The 22,265-nt window shown below is 35.3% G+C and overlaps 1 protein-coding gene and 1 pseudogene across 5 annotated transcripts in view; both read right to left on the reverse strand.

Annotated features, from left to right (window-relative positions):
- Positions 1-22,265, reverse strand: part of LIN7A (lin-7 homolog A, crumbs cell polarity complex component) — a 280,103-nt gene that overhangs the window by 187,891 nt on the left and 69,947 nt on the right. For all 4 annotated transcript variants that reach the window (XM_082850022.1, XM_082850021.1, XM_082850023.1 and 1 more), the window contains exon 3: positions 1,135-1,206. In XM_082850022.1, the coding sequence (XP_082706148.1) occupies positions 1,135-1,206 (72 nt within the window). The remainder of the gene's footprint in view (positions 1-1,134; positions 1,207-22,265) is intronic.
- LOC309968275 (lupus La protein homolog) lies at positions 2,098-3,850 on the reverse strand (annotated as a pseudogene). The gene is made up of 2 exons: positions 2,412-3,850; positions 2,098-2,133 (listed from the first exon to the last, which is right to left on the reverse strand). The product of its transcript is annotated as a lupus La protein homolog (transcript).

Here is a 22,265-nt window from a genome sequence, read left to right on the forward strand (position 1 = left end):
CATGCAAACCTTGCTGTCATGCATAGATTTTAATGGCTGACATGGATGCAATGCAGACAGCCCAGAAACAACCAGAAAATATTGTGCTATTGCAACATTATGCTGCTATCCTGCTGTTCTACATGAATAAGAAATGAGAATGGTAAAACACTACATAATTCACTTTCCCCTTAATTAAACCATGTAGGGATCATTTTTCTGTGTGTGTTCCACTTCAGTACAAGCAAAGCATGATGTAATGATAATAATACCCTCTTTTTGCCTGGGTTAAAAAAAATCAAAAAACAAAAAAATCACAAATCTATAGTGTTCAGTTACAGAATGAAAACTGAAAAAATCAGGAGAGAAACCAAACAAGCGGTGATGTAACACAAAAGAATTAAATGGAAAATTCTGATTATTTTCAGCAGTTCTTATTTCTTACACATATTAGAAAGAGAAAAGCTTTTAAAAAGCAAATGTGTATCTATTATAACATTTCTGTACTTGTAAAGTAAGAACTGCATTAGTGATTTTAGTTTAAAACTATTACTTCCTATGGTCTGTTTCCCAGATAATTTCATGATCCTACTGCTGTAACATTTTCATTCGGAAGGTCTCTGCAATCTCTGGATTTGAGTTTTTCAAGAGCAAATGTGGTCACTACCAAAACAGGTAACAGACCTTCCCTTTAGGTCAACATCATATTCATTCAGCTACTCTGCTGAGTATATGGAAGAATCCTGCATCAGTGGGTATCAGGTGAGTTCTCGTCATGTCTAGCTTGAGTCAAACTTTTAGACTTGTACAAATCTTCATGCGTTGAATAGGGAACAGGTTCTTTTGGATCAGAGGAATGTGTCAGAAAACCAAGAAGTATTTATACAATGAACCAGCAGATTTGCTTGTGCCAAATGAACATTCAGTGAGTTTAATGAAATCATTCTCCTTTCTTAAGCTACAGAAGCAGCAGAAACGTTCAATTTTCCATTAGGATTTTTACCTGGGAAGTAGTACTGGTTCTAGACTCTGGGCTGCCACTGATGTCTAAATTCTCTTACAGTGTACACACGAGAATACCTGAAACACACACGCGCACAATCAATTACTAGATCACTGGGGTTAAGTATATTTTTAAAGTTACTCAAGTCTTACCTTTGCTGTGGCCCTGGCACGGAATTCAGGACAGCCATTAACAGTTATCGTTTCATGCATATATTGATACACCTAAAATGTTCACATAAAAAAAGAACGTGTAAGAACATTAAGAATATCAATTCTTTCATTGCAGATAGGACAATAAGTTTTCATTGTAAGACAGAAGTTCCCTATCACAAAGTGAAATAGCTTTGAATCAATTATCCTGATGATTTGGACCAAAAATCCCTCCTATTTTTTTGGGGGGGGGGGGGAGCGGGCAGGTGGTGGTTAGGGCAGAGAAGAGAGGGCAATCACTTTTATTCACTTTTTAATTTGGCTATCCATGTTTATCAAGTAATAAAGCTTTTATATTTGGTTTTATAAAAACCGCTGTTGGTAAAAATTTTTACCATTATTTATAGTTCTATCTCTCAAATACGTAATAAAAATAATGTATATAGTTATTTCCTGAATCTAGGTAACACTTTAAAAATAGTTTTCTAAGTTAATATTCCACAGAGCTGGGATTACAATATCTTTTCCTTGAATGTTGGAAGGTATGCAAGTTGGAATGTGTTACTGATACACATTCATAATTCATAACTATAGAGATTCAGGAGCAAAGACAAGTAAAGTAAGAGATTCTTGGAATTAGTAATACAGAACAACATATCAACTATGGGTTCATGTTAACATTTAGATGAAATAGAAAAAATGGGGGGTAAAATCTGGACCCAGAATGATGTCATAGAAAGCATACAGGTTTTGCTGACTAACGGACCTACGTTTGAGCCTTATAATACAATTGGGGAACTATGAGGTCTTGGTTGAACTGCTTTACCACTTTGATGCTCTTTTTGCCCATCTGAAAAATGGGTAAAGAATATTTATTTAGTATGGTTGTTTGTTTCTTTTTTTTTTTATGCAGTATACAGTTTATTACTTTGTACTAACACATTCTCAAATTACAAAGGCAATTTAGTGAAAGAATGTTTCTTTTGATATTTGAATAATCTGAAAGAACACAAACAGAATTATACATAAAAACATACTCGTTTGGATAACAACAACAAAAAGACAAGTTAAACAACAAAAAAATTTTCCTTTCTTACAGGTAGACATTGAAGTGGACCTAATTCGGTTTTCTGTTTAAAAGCCTCCAAAGACAAAAGCAGCTTAAAATCTAATTAAAATGAATAAAAAATGTTTACTAAATTACTGGTCTTTGGCACCATTTTCTGTTTTCTGTTGTATTATCATTATTATTTTTTTGCGGTACGTGGGCCTCTCACTGTTGCGGCCTCTCCCGTCGCGGAGCACAGGCTCCAGACACGCAGGCTCAGCGGCCATGGCTCACGGGCCCAGCCGCTCCGCGGCATGTGGGATCTTCCCAGACCGGGACACGAACCCGTGACTCCTGCATCGGCAGGCAGACTCTCAACCACTGCGCCACCAGGGAAGCCCTGTTTTCTGTTGTCTAGATGAAGTTCTTTGTCCGTTTCTTCTCTTGCTCTTTTTACTGGTCTAGGTGCACCATTTTCATCATATTCATCATCACTATCAAATTTAGTTTTCTTGCCCTGAAACTGTACTTTTCCTTTAGCAGACCCAATCTGGGCAGCTTTATTTCCTTTTCCTTTTCCTTTAAACCTGCGACCTTCTGACTTCTATTTGTTTAGGGATTCTTGTTGATCTTCCACTATTTTTTTCAATGCTTCTTTTTCCACATCTCTCTAGAACTTCCCAGGTGACCTCTTTGTTCCTTAATTGTAGGTTACCATTATTTGCGTCTTTTGCTTTCCATAGCTTTTTCTTTAAACAGAATTATTTCCTCTTTGGCTCCTCTGACAAAGTCTATCCATTTTATTTCACCATGATTGAGAAAAGGACATGTAAATCTTCTCTACACATCTGATCATCTAAGTCCCCCGAGAATTTCAGCAAGCAGCCAATCTTTTCTTCTAGAGATTTCATTTCAGCATTTTCTGCTAACTTTTGTTTTTCTTCTTGCTCGTGTTTAGCTCATAATTTAGCTTCTATTATATTTTGCTTTCTTTCTTCATTTTTCTCTGTAAAGTAATAGTCCTTGAAAAGTATTAGCAGGTCTTTGTGTCTTTGTACTTCTGGCCAGGGGTCTCAACAAACTTCTTAGCAGATTCAATGGTATCAAATACAGCAAATATTGATCCCTTAAATACTTTGTGCAATGTTCTTCTCATCTTAATATTTAGTACCTGACCTTTATCTTCCAACCATTCTTTTATGTCATCAAGGGTTGCATCAATTGGGAAGCCTTTAATATAAACAGATCTGTTTTTTACATCAGTTTTATACTCATCAGTCACTTCAGGGAAGGGTTTGCTTGGAGATCTTCTAATTTTAGTTTATCTTCACTTATTTCCATGAGTTCTGCTTCACTTATTTGCATGAGTTCTGCCTTTGATTTGCTCAATGCTTCTACTATTACATTAAAGTCTGTTGTTAGACGGTTTAACCTATTAAATTTTATCATTATCTCCAAAGGTACCCAGCCTTCACCCAGTTTGATCTGTTCCTTTAAAAATTTGTTGCATGGAAAATTGAAGTCACCAAAATAATGCTCGATTTGATGACAGATTTTGGCCTCCAGAGCAGCCATTTTTTCATTATCACCATTTTCTGCCATTCTGGCTATCTTTAAGTTCCCGGTCCCACAGAGACGCGCCACAGGGTCACTAACAGCGACCGCAACATCTCCCCTCCCCAGCACCGCCGGCTTGCCCAATGCACCTCAAGAAGATGGGGGTTGTCCCGGCCAGTATGGTTATTTTTCTTTGAAAGAATACTTTCAAAACGCCATCCACAGCAGGTACTCCTTAGACAGCAGGTATTATTACTAATTATGATTCTAGACACAACTATACAAATTGTTGAAACATAACAGAAAAACTGTTTTTCCTTTAAACTACCAGGGATGGGGGGGGTTAGGAAATCAGTAGTAAAATAAATTGCTCAATTTTAAATAAACTGAAGTATAGAGGATGACTTCTAAAGGATAGTTTGAAGAAGATATTTTGAAAAAATAACACGATTAAATATGCTTGATTATATGCTCATTTTGAAGATTTAAATAATAAATTTGTAAATATCTATTGCATAAGGCACAGAGGTAAAAGTCCATTTGGTATTATGCTGGAGTATTTTTCAGGAGTGACCTATTAGCTACATCAGTAAAAGATGAAACAGGAGAATTTTAATTGAAGATTTTTTCCTTTCTATTGATCTTATTTTATATGCTTAAGTCAAAAATTATTAAGATGAATTCAAAATTTGATTAATTCATCCATTCAACAACCATTCATTGAATGTCTGGGACTGATTTCCCAACATTTTTTATTGGCTCATGTCTCAAATATATTTGGTTGAATCTCCACTAATGCTGATTCATCTTTCCCAGGTAGCATATTTAGGAGGAGAAAGACAAAGTGGTCTGGAGTAGAAAGGTAGGAGCACTACTGAGGATCCACCTTTAATCCTTATGTTTCCACTAAATAACTGGGGTATTCAGTTTCTGTGGGAAATCTGAACAGGAAGAGAGCAAGTTTCCAGAAGACCATTTTGTGGAACTGGGACCTGTTCATGCAAATTCTTTAGGTTACCAAAATAACTGCTAAACATGTTTCCATGTTATTTCCTTGAAAGTGTATCGTTTTGTTTCACAGAAATGGTCCTTCCACAAATAAATGCCACTTACTTGCTCTTACAGCCCATTTAAGAGGAGGATTTTCTCCAGCCTGTTTGCCTGTTTCTCTTGTTAATAAACTTTCTCAAATCTGACCCGTTTGCTCCATCCTAACTTATTTATTATCTGTTGCTCGAAGCACGGAATTAGTGTCTTAATTGGGTCTCTCTATCACCAAAACACTATAGACTTTAGTTATCAACATCAAGTACCTACCTGACCATACTGCTGCTGTGCTCTTGGCTGTCTGCTGCCCTTACAGTAAAGGTTGCAAAGTCAAATTCTTACAAAAGTCAAGCTAGTGAAAATAATGCAGAGCACAGCCTCCTCTTTCGTCTTGTTTTCCTACTTCCTTTTCTCCTCCCTGAGCATTACCCAAACATATCGTACCCTCTTAGTTGCCCAGGCTTTTGCACATGCTGTATGTTCTGTTTGGAAAGCCCTTCCATCAGGAAGACTCTTATTTATCTAAGTTTAACACAATCATTAAAGGCTTAATTCAAATATTGTCTTCGCTGTTAAACATTCTCTGCCTTCCCCAAGCAGAGTAAATTTCTCCCTCCTTGGCTCCTGGCCAACTGAGTTTGTCTGGAGTCATTGTGGTCATCTTTTCCGGAGGAGTGACGTGTTTGTTTGCATTCAAGGATGTTTATGAGGACAATCATGTAGCAAATAATTGGGGGAGGAGGAATGGTTGTCATCAATTGATTAAAAGAAAAACTACTTTTTTTTAACCAAGGAGGTGAAAGGCCTGTACACTGAAAACTAATAAGATGTCGACGAAAGAAATTGAAGAAGCCACAAATAAATGAAAAGATATTCTGTACTCATGGACTGGAAGAATTAATATTGTTAAAATGACCATGTCACCTAGAACAATCTACAGATTCAATGCAATTCTTAACAAAATTCCAACGGCATATTTCACAGAAATAGAACACAATCGTAAAATTTATATGGAACCACAAAAGACCTGAATAGACAAAGCAATCTTGAAAAAGGAGGACAAAGCTGGAGGCATCACACTCCTTGTTTTCCAACTATATTACAAAGCTGTAGTACTCAAAACCATATGATATTGGTATAAAAACAGACACATAGATCAATAGGACAGAATGGAGAGCCCAAAAATAAACCCATACATGTATGGTCAATTAACTTATGACAAAGGAAGCAAGAATATACAATAGGGAAAGGACAGTCTCTCCAATAAATGGTGTTGAGAAAACTGGACAGCCACATGCAAAAGAATTAAACTAAACTATTATCTTGGACCATACACAAAAATTAATTCAAAATGGATTAAACACTTGAATGTTAGACCTGAAACCATAAAACTCCTAGAAGAACACATAGGTGGTAGATCCTTGATATCAATCTTAAAGATTATTTTTTGGATCTGACTCTAAAAGCAAAGACAACAAAAGCAAAAATAAACAAATGGGTCTACATCAAGTTAAAAAGCTTCTACACAGCAAGGGAAATCATCAACAAAATGCAAAAGCGACCTACTCAATGGGCGAAAACATTTGCAAATCATATATCTGATAAGAGGTTAATATCCAAAATATATGAAAAACTCATCCAACAGCAAAAACAAAAATGAAACAATCCAATATAAAAATGGGTAGAGGATCTGAATATTTTTCCAGAGAAGACATACAGATGGCCAAGAGACACATGAAAATATGCTCAACATCACTAACCATCACGGGATGCAAATCAAAACCATAATGAGATATCACCTCATACCTGTCAGAATGGCTATTACCAAAAAGACAAGAAATAAGTGTTGGAGAGGATGTGGAGAAAAGGAAACCCTCATGTACTGTTGGTGCCATTGTAAATTAGTGCACCACTATGGAAAGCATTATGGAGGTTCCTCAAAAAATTAAAAATAGAATTACCATATGATCCAGTAATTTCACTTCTGGGTATTTATCCAAAGAAAATGAAAACACTAACTTGAAAAGATATATGCACACCCATGTTCACTGCAGCATTATTTAGGGGAGCCAAGGTATGGAAACAACCTAAGTGGACATCAGTGGATAAATAGAAAAAGAAGATATGGTATATACATGCAATGGTACACTAGTCAGCCAAAAAAAAAATAAAGAGTAAAATCTTGTTACTCATAACAATGTAGATGGATCTTGGAGGCATTATGCTAAGTGAAATAAGTCAGACAGAGAAAGATAAATACATGATCTCACTTATATGTGGAATCTAAAAAAAACAAAACAAACAAACAAATAAAACCAAGCTCATAGATACAGGAAATGAATTGGTGGTTGCCAGAGAGGGGAGTTGGGAGTGGGCAAAAAGGTACAAACTTCAGTTACAAAATAAGTCATGGGAATACGGTGGACAGCATGGTGACTACAGTTAATAATACTGTGTTGCATATTTGAAAGTTACTAAGAGAGTAAATCATAAAAGTTCTCATCACAAGGAAAAAAAATTGTAACTATTCATGGTTATGGATTTAAACTAGACTTACTGTAGTGATTATTTCACAAGGTATACAAATATTAAATTGCTATGTTGTACATCTGAAACTAATATATGTCAATTATACTTCAATAAAAAACAAAAATGAGGAAAACTGAAGCACAGAAGAAAAACTAATTTTGTAAGAGCCTGAGATAAAGCAAATACAAATTAAGACTAATTATCCTTAACACCCCAATTTGAACTGTGAACTTAAAAACGTGCTATGCAAGAAGTAGTACTATATGTAGATAATTGCACAGGCTCTGGAGATGACTTGGAAACAAACCCTGGGCCACTTATTAATTGTATGATTTTTGTCAGTTACTTCATTTCTCTGGGGCTCAATTTTTGCATTTGAAAAATGTGCTTAAGGCATCAATTAACTTCTAGGTCTGTTGTGAAGATTCAATAAGATAAGAACAGTTTGTAGGATGTAGTAAGTGCATAAAAAATTAGTTATTATCATTACTATTATCATTATTATTTAATGTTTCCCAATGTATTTGACCCTGGGATCTTTGAGGAAGAATCCTCTAGGACTAGGAGTCTATGAACACTTTTAGAAAGAACTGATCAAAGACTGTAGTTCTCAACTAGGGGAATTTTGCCCCCGCCTCCAGGAGACACTGGGCAATGTCTGGAGACATTTTGGGTTGTCACAAATGGGGAGAGGGATGGTGCTGCTGGCATCTAGTAGTCGACATGCCCAGTAGCCAGGATGCTGCTAAACACCCTACAATGCTCAAGGCAGCTCCCCACAATAATGAATTATCTGCCAAAACGTCAATGATGCTGAGATTGTGAAACCCTGAACTAATGAATCAAGCTATATATTTTCTTTTGATGTGTAATAATTAGTGAGCTATAAAACAACACTTGTATCGCACTGAGTGAAGGGTCTCGTAAATGTTCAGTAAATAATTTTTGGAGTCAAATATGATTCTGGTGCACATTTAACAAGGACTTACTGTAGGCCAAGAGTAGTGCCAAGCGTTTTATATTTATGAGTTCATTTAATTCTCACAACTTGTGATTCAGGCATTCTACACACAAGAAAACAGCCATGGAGATGATAACAAAACCACAACTGCACAGCTAGTTAGTGGCCAATTTGGTACAGAAATTGATATCCAGTTGCCTCCCAAATGTTTCCTCTTTTAACCACATCAGGTTTTCTTATATTGAGACAACATCGGACCACTACTATTTTGGCAGCATGTGTTGAAACAGATGTGCAGGTGTCACAAGTACTTATATTTTGCATAAAAGTTTCTGGGTTTTATACGGTGTCTACCACCTATACAAGTGGTGGCTGCCAATCAACAATACGATTCTGAAACCAACAAATGCACCAACTCCAAATGAAAGTGAAACAGCATTTCAATCCTCTTTTCTGGTTATAACATACTAAGATTAAGTGAAATAAATCCAGTGTTATTGTCAGTCTTTTTTCCTATAAAATACAATAGATTCTGATACTTGGTTTTCAAAAGTGAGCTAAAAAGGTCATGGTCTAGTTATAGAGTCAAGTCAAAACTTGGAGATATTAATTCTACTTCCATTAGCTATGTCATCTTAGGAACGTTTCTTAGCTTTTTACTTCCTAAGGGGCAAAACCTATCCCTGCCTATCTTACTTTTCAAGGACAATTGTAAAAGTATAAAATTTTGAAGAAAGGTGTTATGGAAAGCTAAAGTATTTCCCAGATACCCTGAGAAAGTTTCTGAAGGGAAGACAGAAAATGGTTGTATGAGCTTCTTCAAGGGACAGTGCATGGGGCTTATGGTCCTCTGAATCTTTTGGGTCCCCAAATGTCTGGCAACCTTACCTACAGCATTTCTAAGCACATTCCATTGGATACTATGGGTTTAATTCCTAGTGAAAGTCAAATAATTTATAAAAACTCTTGTATAGAGTTTTAGTTTACATCTTAGTCAATAATTTCCTAACCTTGAATAAATCCCACAAATTCAATAGCATTTTGTATATTTAGAAGCTATTCTAAGCTATTGAAAATTTACAAATACAGATCAATTCAATAAAGGCAGTGGAATTGTGGTGAGTTGGTTCAAAAAGATCCACTTATTCATTCATTCAACTAATATTTACTTACAAGCTATTCTAGTCAGTAGGTTAGGCACCTGGGCCAAAATATGAAAAAAAATATATTGGCTGTTTCTAAAACTTTGAATTAGTATTAATGTTCATTATAGAAGGAGTGTTTTAAAATATTTTAAGTGAATAGTTTAAATTTTACTTTTCTTTATATTAAAAAGCAGATAGCCTATCTTTTCTGGATGGAAAGTTTGTCACTGGGAGAATATCAAGTACAAATGTCATAAAAGCTTCTCTTGTGGACCAAATTTACAACAGAATTGCCAGTTAGAGTTAAAACAAACAGCTAAAATTCAAGTGCAAGATGATTCTTGCTTCTTAGCTCTCATTTATCATAGACTATGTAGACAATATCACAATATAAACTTTACACTGAATCATTCCTCTTGATCTTGAAAATCCTGATTGGTACAGAGATGTAGGAAAGGGGTGACAAATCTATGTCATCAGTTTCTTGCCCTTTACTCCTTTTCTATATGACTTTAAGGGACCTACTATCTGTGCACCTTAGTTTTCTACTATGTAAAATGCTACCTTCAAGAGTCAGCCAAAGAAGACAAAGTATGTGGCTTCATGAACCATAACCTGTTATTCTTATACTTTTATTATAATAGCTGCTATATTTCTATTGTTACTATTATATGCGTGTCTGAGATTTGATTGGAACAATGCCTTTAGAATTTAGCTGCTTGGTGAGAAGTGCGGAAAAAACTTTGAGTTCAAAACTAGATTCTGATTGTTCTGTCTTCCGCTTCTTGCAGATAGCTGTGTTGACTCTTGTATTTTGATGTTATTTAAAGTTGCTGCGTGAGGCAAACACTACTTAGGCTCACCTTACCCCACCCCCATTTTCCACTCCCTCCTCCCAGCACTGCCTGGCCACATGACCCAGTTCTGTCCAGCGAGAATTCAACTGGAAGTAGATGAGAGGCTTCTATGAAAGTGTTGCTGTTTTGGTATAAACACTGTCTGTTTCCCCACCTCTATTTCTCATCCTGATTGTAGATATTATCAGCTGTAGTAGCAACCTGTAACTGCAAGAGAAAGGCCAGGGAAACACATAGACATCAGCTCTGATCACTTGGAGCTCCTGAATCCCTGTGAGCAGCTGCCTACTCTAAACTAACTAATGAAGAAAAACAGTCTATCTGTTTCAGCCACTGAAGTTGGATTTTCTCCTACTTTCAGCCAAGAGAATTCCTCATTGCTACATTACTCAAGTAAATGTTATACAGAACTATGCTATATTTACAGCCTGTTTTCTTCTAGCCTCTTCCAATTCCAAAAGTTACAATTTTTTCATTAGAAATCAAAGCAAATTTGTTAATATGAGGGTTTAGAAACTAAGAGAGGATAGACTAAAGTCACAGTAAAAAAAAGATGCAGAAACTAACTCTTGGAAAAACACTGTTAGGAATATGAAAAGACAAGCTGACTAAGAGGAAATACTTGCAAAACACATAGCTGATGATGGCCTTCTAGCCAGAATATAGAAAGAGTTTTCAAAAGTCAATAACAAGAAAACAACCCAATTAAAACTTGGGTAAAGTATCTGAACAGGCATGTCATCAAGAAAGGTGTATGGGTGGCAAATATGAAAAGATAATCAACATCATTAGTTGCTGGGAAATTCAAATTAAAATCATAATTAGACACATGTACACACTTATTAGAATATCTAGATTTTTAAAAATCCCGACAATACCTAGTATGTGGAAGAATGTTGAACAACTAGAACTCTTGTGGTAATAGAAAATGGCACATCCACTTGAGAAAACAAATTAATAGTCTTCCACAGATTTAAACCTAAACTTGTAAGATTCACTTATCTACATTTAGCTATTTATCCAAGATAAATAAAAAATGTATATTCATACAAAAATTAGATACAAGCACACTTTATTCATAATCACCACAAACTGGAAAAAACTCAATAGGCTTCAACTGTGGATGAATATCAAATGGAAGCACATCCATACAATGGAATACTGCTAGGCAATAAAAAGGAACAAACTACTCATACATGCAACAATGTGGATGAATTTCAAATGCACGTTGCTAAGTGAAAGAAGCCAGACTCTATAGATGTCATTTACATGATACTCAGGAAAAGGCAAAATAATAAGGACAGAGAACAGATCAAAGGTTGTCAGAAGCTGGGGGTGGGATGAATTGACCTCCAGGTATGAGAAAATCTGCGGGGTGTTGGAACTGTTCCGAGTATCTTGATAAAGGTTATGGTTAACATGATTGTATGGGATTACTAAAACTCTGAAACTGCACACTGAAAAGGGGAAATATTACTCGATGGCAATTATACTTCAATAAACCTGATTTTTAAAAAAGCAGAAAATATTTCTTAAGAGATGAAAATATTCAGAAACTTAATTGTTATTTTGGAAACCTAAAATAAAGACCTTAAAACACAAAAAAACTACAGATATTTAAGAAAGTATTTAATATAATAAAAAGATAACATTAGCCCCCATTCCTCAAAGTTTATCAGTGTGGAAAGCAACATACACTTTAATGGATGGTAATATCTCTTTCAAAGTGTCTTATTATAGATGGGCTAGCTACTAAAATGTCAATAGAATTATAATCAAGATTAAATAAACTTCTCTATATCAGTGACTGGAAAAAAGAAATAAATTTTTCAGCAACATTGTGAAAAATGAAAATGGCATTAAACCAAGTTACCTCAAGAGGGAAAATAGTAGAAAGACATATGATCAGATTAGAGAAAATGAATGAGAAAGTCTAAATGAGAAAATTACATGGTCCAAATCCTACCACATTATAATATTAATTAAAGCTTCTTATATGTAGGTTTTTATTAAAAAGCAAGCAAGAATGTACTTTTTTAATAAGAAAAAAAGCAATGTAAGTATTAAGACTGATATTTATATCTATAGCTATCTATAATTTTTTTAATGGATTTCTTGATTTTTCAGATTTGGAAACTGAGATAAGAGTTGAATAAAGTTATTTGATGTGGACTTTGATTTTAAAATACTTAAATATTTTCATAACACTAAAAGTGAAGACTGAGCTCCCTCATGTCCTTATATAATTAGAGGCCACCTAGGTAGTTGGACAACATTCACAATATTAAGCCACAGTGTATTTATAATAAAAACTTGGCAGTTTTTCTGAAAGCAAATTTTAGGCCAAGGGAGGTATCTAAAATAAATATGTGGCTCTAAATTTAATTGCATTTAGTGAAGTCCATGCATGCAGAAATCGAGTGCCCTGATGTGAAAGTGCATACTGTACTCGATGTGACTAGAATAAAATAGAAATAGAGATTTCGTCACCAAACACATGGTCTACTTATTTTAGGAGGCTTTGTAGAAATAGTTCCAGACCAATTGAAAATTGGCTCATCTATTAAGGAAGAGATATTCAAAAAATATCTAATTTTTGCCTTGAATTTTTTCTTCCATTTTGGAAAAATGGCAGCTATAATTAAATGTTATACATTTAAATCTATAGCAATCCATGTATCTATATTGTTCCCATATGCTTTTCTAACTGTGGAAATGTTCCATTTAAAATCACAGTGTTAGAATTCCTATAAACCACAAAATTTAGGGTATAAAATTTAATGTCTAGAACCAACCATTTTTTGAAAAGAAAAGAAAATGGTACACACTGGTTACAATTCATGTCTACTACATTAAGACCATCAAGAGTCAAATCAATCCTGTGAAAATCCAAGAATAAAATACCTTGGGTAATGTCTTTTTCTTCATCTCTCTTTGACCATCAACTTTGATGAAAACACGCCACCCATTGGCCAAGAAAAACACTGACAGGTATAGAGAAGCAAAGGATAATACATCTCTATTAGGTTGAAATGATTTAAAAAGAGAGTTCAGAGACTTCCCTGGTGGTGCAGTGGTTAAGAATCTGCCTGCCAATGCAGGGGACACGGGTTCGAGCCCTGGTCTGGGAAGATCCCACATGCTGTGGAGCAACTAAGCCTGTGTGCCACACTACTGAAGCCCACATACCTAGAGCCCGTGAGCCACAACTACTGAGCCCATGTGCCACAACTACTGAAACCCGCGTGCCTAGAGCCTGTGCTCCACAAGAAAAGCCACTGCAATGAGAGGCCTGTGCACCACAACAAAGAGTAGCCCCTGCTCAACGCAACTAGAGAAAGCCTGTGCACAGCAACAAAGACCCAACACAGCCAAAAATTTATAAAAAAAATAAAAATAATTTAAAAAAAGAGAGTTCAGTCATTAAAACAGACGTTTGACAATATTACTGGTAAAATCAATATGTCGACTGACATTCTTGCCAGAAATGGTGGCATTACCTACAATCAAAAACAAAAACAAAAATCACTGAATTTGAAGGTTGAAAAATATGTGACATTTGGGGTAACTAAACATTTCTGACCCCTCTCTTTCAAGTGTGGGCCTCTGTACACCTGCTTACTTATTGCCTCAATATCCCCAGAGAAGGAAGACCTATCTGCTCACATGATTGGTCAGCACCCAAGAACTGTATTAAGCCATGGTTTTACCAGGGTTACTGACAGTGTCTCTAAAAGGGTTAGGAGCCACAAGACCCATCTTCTACTCTTTCTGCACCCATGTCACAAGAATTCAGGTAGGAGTTGCCTGCTTGGAGGAGATGTAGCTGTTGCTCTCGTTTTCTATTCTATAATACCTCCTTAAGCCAAACCTGACATCTCAGATTCAGACTGGAGAAAAAGGGGGATTCATTTAGATGTAAGGACCCAAACTTCATTCTCCAATCTATATTTTACCAGAAAGAGCCATACTAGAAAGGATTTGGGTGCTTTCCATGCTAATAACAAAGTGGTCGTTTGTTTCCTATTTGGTTATGGGCCTTTCACGTTGCTTCCTTGGTTGGTAACTCCTTGAGAAGAAGGACAGAATGCAGGAGAGGATCTGAGTACTCCTGGACCACTGGCTATGATACCATCTTAACAGCACTGAAATCTCAAGTCTACCTCTCACAGTCCACACGTGAGACTCCATAACTCAGACTTTCTGCTGCAATGTGATACATGCCATTTGTGATCTGCTTTAAAGGGCACTAAGTAGACTACAGCAGTAGAAAAGCTGAATTGAAATGGTCCATCATTTGTGACCTAACTCGTGTGTTAAAGTGAATTTATGAAAAAGGTATTACTAGACTGAAGGAAAATATAGTCTCAAATTGCAAGTGATCACCAATGCTTAGATAGAGATGAAGATAAGGAACGTTTTGGATAAATTGATGCCTTTCAATATCTACTCATCTTCCTAGCCAAGTTATAAAGGGACAGGAACTTTTTCTAAAATGCTGTTATAGGTTAATTCTAATGAGAAGGGCACACTAAGAAAGTTCTCCAGCACTCTGCTTCCCAAATGATGTGGCAGGGATGAGAGGACCCTCAAGGAGGATAACCTGGGATCACTTCCCAAAGAGGATTAAATGCCCCTTCATGCCTAACAGTAAATGGATGGCACATCCTTTCTTTTTTCTTCTTCTTTTTTTTAGTTCTGTAGGAACTCAGTAGGGAGGCATCAGGACTGTTGGTATGTTACACATCACAGTCTTCAGAATCGCCATCAATTTTAAAATTTCCAAAAGTTGGTTATATCATTTGTTGTAAGTGAATTAAAATGATTCTGCCATATACTTACATTTTCCAAAGGGAACAGAAAATACTCTGTAGAGTTTTACAACTAATTATAATTATTCTGTTATATAAAAGCAGAAGCATTAGTTGTGAAACTATAAAACTGAAGAATGACTATAATTTTTAAAACTATGCCATTAACCATTAATTTCTCTACTTATTTTTATAATTGGTTTATATTTCCTAGTGGGTTCTTAACACACATAACTTTCATAAGGTAGTACAAATACTTTGTACAAATTATTTAATAACTGCAAGGAAAAAATGAGATCACAAATAATGGATGATTTCCACAGGGTCCACGTGGCAGGTGGCCAAGCCATCAGGGAGAAATCTCTTTCCTTATGGTTGTCTAAAAAAGAATTCCCTTAAGGCAGCTGTTCCTGTCCTGTCGTTGTTACACAGCAGGAGTCCCCTGTGACAGGAAACGCCTGAGCAAAATTTTGGAAAGATGTCATTTCCAATTAGTATAGCACCATTCAAAGGGGCTGGATTATCTCTATTTGCTTACTTTGGGTAAAATTCAAACAAAGTTTGGGGCTTAAAATCTGTCTCCTTTTTTAATGATTGGATTAAGACAATGTGAAATCTCATGAAGGATTCCAAAGTTCTAGGATATTGGCTCAGCAGGGTTGAAATTTACGTGCATACTTAAAAGTTTGCAAGAGTTGTAAAATCAATTTCTACTTCTTAAAATAGGTATTTATCAGGAAAATGAACTAATCATTTTGGATAATTAGGAGTATATTGTCAGTGTCATATGAGTCATATCAGCTAATCAAATGAATAGTAAAGAAAAACTTTAACTCAGTAAAAATCAACCTGATTATTCAGTTGATTGAGATAAAATTATTACAGCTAATAAAGTTGCCAGAGGTAACAGTAAAAATACAGGATGTACAGTTAGACTGGAGTTTCAGATAAATGATGAAAAATTTTTAGTTAAATTATGTTCTGTGCAATATTTAGGACATCATAAATGGATCATGGTTGAAAAGGAAACTATTATAGTTTGGCAAGCAAGAGATGCTGGATATAATTCAGAGTAGAATGGTGAATATGATTAAGGAGTAAACTGAACAGAATTTGGTGTTGGAAGCCTCTGGGTGAGAAAAGATGGAAAGGGGTCTAGTTTGCTGGCATGGGCAGGGATGCAGGATAATGAGTTTGAGTCATTGTGTGATCTCCAAGAAATGTTCAGTAGACAGCTAGATATGTAGGACTGAATATTAGAAGAAGTATATGGGCTGTAAGATATAATTTGTGAGTTATCTATTTATTTAGTTGGCAAATGAAGTCCTTTATGTATATGTTATCCTTTGGGAGAAATTTAGAGTGAGAAGATGTGAGGGTCTTGAGGGGTTCCAACATCTATTTATGTAATTTATAAGCTGAGCCTTAGTATTATATTTAACCTATAGAGCCAAGGCATCTATTTGAATTTATATAACTCATATATAGGCCTTTTCAAATGAAATATATTCAGGAGACAGGGAATACAAAGAAATAAAATTTTAAAAAGTGATTTGACAGTAAAAGTAATCGATATATACTATAGAAAATTTGTACAACTGTACAAGCAAGAAATTAGAATCAGTTATAATTCCATACCAGGATATAACCACTGTTAACATTTTGGGGGATTTATTTCTAGTCTGCTTTACTTACTGATTTTAAGAAATCAATATCAAGTCAGTCATTACATACCTTTTATAATCTGATTTTTCACTTAAAATACTGGGAATATTTTTGCCATGTATTAGTCTTCTACATTATTTTAATGGTGCTATCATATTTAATCTTATAAATGTGCCAAATGTATTTATGAAAAAATGACTGAAAAATGAAAGGCGCTCCATGTATAGATCATCTGTCCAAAAGATAGAGTTTATCAATTACCCTTTTTACTATAGCTTATATACTTCATACTTAGTGATTCCTACCTCTTCTTGCTTCTGTTCAGATAGACTCAAGAAAATACAGGCCCATTTACTGGTAACTAGAAGTCTGATAAAAAATGAAAGGGATGGGATCGATAGAAAAGAGAAACGGACTATTTATAATTATTTCCTGATCAACTTTGGGATATTCACTGCCAAATTCATATTAGACTTGTCCTGATTTTCTTTAACTCCTGAGCATGAAAGTATACACTATATAATTTAACTCAGTATTTTACCAATTAGATCAGAGCCAGATCATTAAAACACAAAAACAAATTGTATCTATAAGCATTACTCATCAGAATCCTAGTGGCACAGACATGTTAAGTAGTGGGTCCTCCTGATTTTCATAAGAAAATGTGAATTAGAAAAAATCCTATTGGAGATAGACATATGATTTTTGAACCACAGAATTTCACTCCTAATGCAAAAAAAAAAAAAAAACAGAATCAGATTGTGTGACTTATTTCATAATCTACTAATTATTTTTGTTTTGCTTTGCTTTTTTTCTTTCTATTTTGATTACTTGAAAGTTAAATGAAGTTAAAACTGAGTTATAGACAGTTCAATAAGAAGAGAAGATATTAACAAATTATAATTCTAGTAATTCCCTATCTGGTTTTCTGCCAATTTATGTGGTACACAGAAATAAAGATCTTTTATACTTACTACAGGAAGCAATGCTTGCTATAGATAAATTTTTCTATAACAATTAAATAGTGAAAATTACTAACAGATTATTTCTGAAATTAAGTCAGTACCAAAAAAGCTTGTTTAATAAATGAAGCTTCAGAGTGGAAGCGGTTGCAGATACATGCTGAAAATGAGTAAAAAAGAATCCTGACTTCTGGTCTGGGTTTTAATACCAAATGATTGCATCATCACTTAAATTTTCCAAAGGTTCCATAGTTCCTCCTACTATTTAGAAAGTGTTTTTAAAACATGTGCTAACCCACCACTTAAAGACTTTTTTAGATAGTAGCTGTGCAGCCTTCAAGTAGTCTTCAAAATAGAGAAGCAGAAGATTTGGTCCTTTCTCAAATAAGTTATCAGATGGCAGAAGTTTTAACTGTCTCAGTTATGACCAAGTCCTTCAGCGTACACTAACCCTACAGTGAGGCACATTTTGGTAATCTCTGGGAAACCTATAAAAATAGTTTCGTCATGTTTCACATGTTTAGGTATCCTGGAAAATTATGAATTATGATCCTTTATATTATACACCTGCATTCCTAGGCCTCATCTCTCTTCTTGAATTGACTATATTGAAAATGAACACCACCACTGACTCTTGTTAGTTGCAATAGTTATGGTCTATAAAGTCTCTGCAAACATTGAACTAGCAAATACTGGACCACTGCTCCTATGGAAAATTCAGAATTGGGATCCTATGAGCCTCTGGTTACATTTCCATCAATTGATGAATTTATTAGCTTGTTTTATGTGACTTTTTGTTTAAAGACACTTTATTCAATATATATTGTTGATAATTAACATTGAACTCAAGGCCAACAGCACTATAACTCATGCCTGAACAAAAGTTAATCTAGCAAGAGCATTCTCTCTGAAAGGTACATCACAGCCTTCTGGCCCTTAGGAACAGTGGACAGCACCTACCCATAGGTGCACACAAACTTAACCAAGCTGCTACTGATGGCAGATTCATTTGGCCTGAATTATCCAGATTGCTCAGGTCCCTTCCCATTCTATTCTGATGAGTTGTTTACTTATATGTCCTAATGACTATGATTGCTCAGTCACCCAAGAAGGGAGAAAGGAGGCTCACAATAACCCCCCTGGTGGTAAATAAGTGTGGAAAATGAGAATATTTTGATGTGGCCCATCTGATGTGGCATTTTGACATAGTCCTCCTAACACAGACAAGTAAATGTAAAACACTATTTTGTTTTAATGACCAAGCAATGGGTACAACAGACATCTCTGGTCCTCATCCATCCTGAACCCCATCTGGGGGTGTGGGTCAGGAATAAAGCTGTCATGATTGCAGGCACGCATAATGCCTAGGAATAGGGTAAGTGCTAATATCGCTTCAAGATCCTGATTTCAATTCTTTTGGATAAATACCCAGAACAGGGGCTGCTGGATCATATGGTAGTTCTATTTCTAATTTTTTGAGGACCCTCCATACTGTTTTCCATAGCAGGTGCACCATTTTGCACTCCCACCAACCCACCAACAGTGTGTAAGGATTCCAATTTCTCCACCTCAACCAACACTTTTGTCTTTTGTTTACGCTAAGTGAAATAAGCCTGTCACAGAAAGACAAATACTCTATGATTTCACTTACAGGAGGTATCTAAATCAAATTAATGGAATCAATGAGTGGAAAGGTGGTTGCCAAGTGGCGGGGGGTGGGGGGAGGGATGGAAAAATGGGGAATTACTAAACAATGGGCATAAAATTTCAATTAAGCAAGATGAATAAATTCTAGAGTTCTGCTGTACAACACTGTGCCTAGAGTCAACAATACTGTATTGCAAACTTAAAAATCTGTTAAGAGAATATACCTCATGTTCAGTCTTCTTAATATCATTTTTAACAAAGAATAGGGTAAGGACACCTCTTGTGCACTGAACTGGAAATTCTTTTTTAAAAGCTAACTGATGAAAGGCTCTTTTTCGGGGGAAAACACATTAAAATATTCCTTTGAGGATAGGGCAGCAGCAAACATTCACTTAAACCCCAAAATATATCTAGATTTTATTTTAGAAAAACCTCATCTGCATTTTTGCAAAATTTCACATTTTTAAAATAAAAAAAGATTTGTCAAATTACATGTCAATTATACCTCAATTTTCTAAGAAAATGATTTAAGATTATTTACACAGATCTTTCATTATTTCCGTATCTACAGACAAAGTTACACTCATAAGTTTAAGGGCATAATACTAAGAGCAACTGTATTTATTTCTTTGTTGAAAACAAATGAGCTAGACATGAGGTTCAAGATGGCACGGCAAATCAATTTCAATAGTCAATTCCCAAAGCTTGACTCCTGTGATCTAATTATAATCTTACGGCTCTAAATATCCCCACTCTACTAGGAATCTATATGAGATTTTGTAAAAGTTGGTTCCATATCAAGACCAGAAAGAAAAGTTTAAGAAAATCACTTTATTGCTACAACAGAACACAGCAAAAATGATGTGAAAAAAATAACGGACTGTTTATATTTGCCATTTTAGGATGAAGGCCTTTGAATTTTTTTGTTTTGAAAAATGATTTTTTTTTATTTGCCAGGAAGTAGGCATGTGTTTTCATTAGGGATATTGTTGGAAGATTCCCACAAAGAAAAACATCTGCATCATTATTACTACTGTCAGAAAAATTCTCTGGCACGCAAAGCAGGGAATGCCACTTGTCTCAGGCAGCAGAGATGCTAACTCATTAAAAAGCCCAGACCTGAAAAAGAACTGAACTTCATTTAACTTTTGGGAGTGATATGCCAGGTTTAATTATAGAATGTAAGAAGAAAGACACCAAAATGCAACATTTTTTATGTGAAAATATTTCATAAGACGTTTTCTCTCTGAAAGAAAAAGTAGGTCAGTTTTATCAATGTGGAAGATGATTTGAATCCGAATGCATTATTAACCAGCCCTTAGGCATGACAAAAATATGCCTTTGTATTTCCATATCCTGCAAATTAAATCCTATAAAAATCTAACTTTTGAAAGGGGGAAAAATGCTCAGAAAGTTTTAATTAGGTTGAACTGCTTCATTACTACCTACCCTCAATCAGGTAAATGCTATCAATTCAGATTGATGCAAAGAATGTTTCTCAGCCACTGATTATTCCTGTTACATGGCCCATTTATTTTTATCAGAGATAACTGTCAGCATAACTCAGCATTAAAGGAAAACAACTTCTGATTCCATGCCTGCAAGTCTATAGTGTCCTCTTTATTTTCTTACTGCCTATGTAAATGCATAGTTTTAAAAGCTTTTATTGAAAGAATAAGTTCGCATAGTCACTTTTCTCATCTGTTAAGCAAATTATCACTTTGTATTATAAAATTAAAGAAATTCTACATTGACATGACCAATGAAATGAAAAGCCCATTTATCTGAAATTTTACCGGGCTTGTTTTTTTAAACTGAGTGGCCTATCCTGTTATCTAATGAGACTAGGGGTGCCTACTTATTATACACTATCTATACAGTTCTTATTATCTTACTTTAGGACAAAGTAAGAAATCGAAACCCCAGTCCAGGGAGAATGGATACATGATACGTATGGCTGAGTCGCTTTGCTGTGCACCTGTAACTATCACAACATTGTTAACCGGCTATACTCCAATATAAAAAAAATTCTATACTTATATATATATGTGTGTATATATTTTTTGTATACATATGTATATAAATGTTTTTTGGCCTTGGGGGAAAAAAAAAAAGCCCAGTCCAACGACTGAGAAGTGGAAAAGAGGGATAGGATCAATGACTGCCGGGTGATATTAACAACATCTTTGGAGAAACCGGAAATTTTCTTTGGCAGCTGTCACGATGTAGTGTGATCACATACGTGGTCAGCATGTAGCACACCCAAAATATCTACTCTTACACAGTAAGGTGACACTGAAATTCTCAGCAAGATTCAGAGCCCACTGCATAGTGTTTTATGAAACTATGAGAAGACAAACAGGCCGCTGTCCTCTGGCTCTTAGATAAGGAGATGAACTGAAGAGTTACTGCTATGTGATCTCCACCCTGAAAAGGCAGATGACAAAAAGTTACCCTCCTCAAAATAAGAGGAAGTACAGCCTTCCAGAGAGTGGAAAATGTTTCTTCTATAAAGTGGTTGTCATGGAATTGTTGCCATGATTTACCTTGAGCTGTTGGGATTCTTGCCTGTGCCTCCCAAGTGGAGCATACGCCACTGTGGACCATTTCTTAGATGGTTTTCTAAATTCAATATTATGATAATCATGGACCAGGTAACAAGGTGAGAAAGCAGATGGCCTTAATCTAATTCACCAATGTTAAATAAATGTGTGCGTGTGTGTGTGTGTGTGTGTGTGTGTGGTTGAGGGGATTTGTAACAGCTGACAAGAAAAATAAATCTTCCTTTCTTGAAATTATATATAATAAAAGCCCATATTTGTTTCTATTATGTAGACATATTCTTCAAAGACTAAATGTAATAAAGAGGAAAGGATTCTCTCACTTTTAATTATCTCACATA

The sequence above is a fragment of the Leucopleurus acutus genome, assembly GCF_964270905.1.
Source record: "Leucopleurus acutus genome assembly, chromosome: 11".
Lineage (NCBI taxonomy): Eukaryota > Metazoa > Chordata > Mammalia > Artiodactyla > Delphinidae > Leucopleurus > Leucopleurus acutus.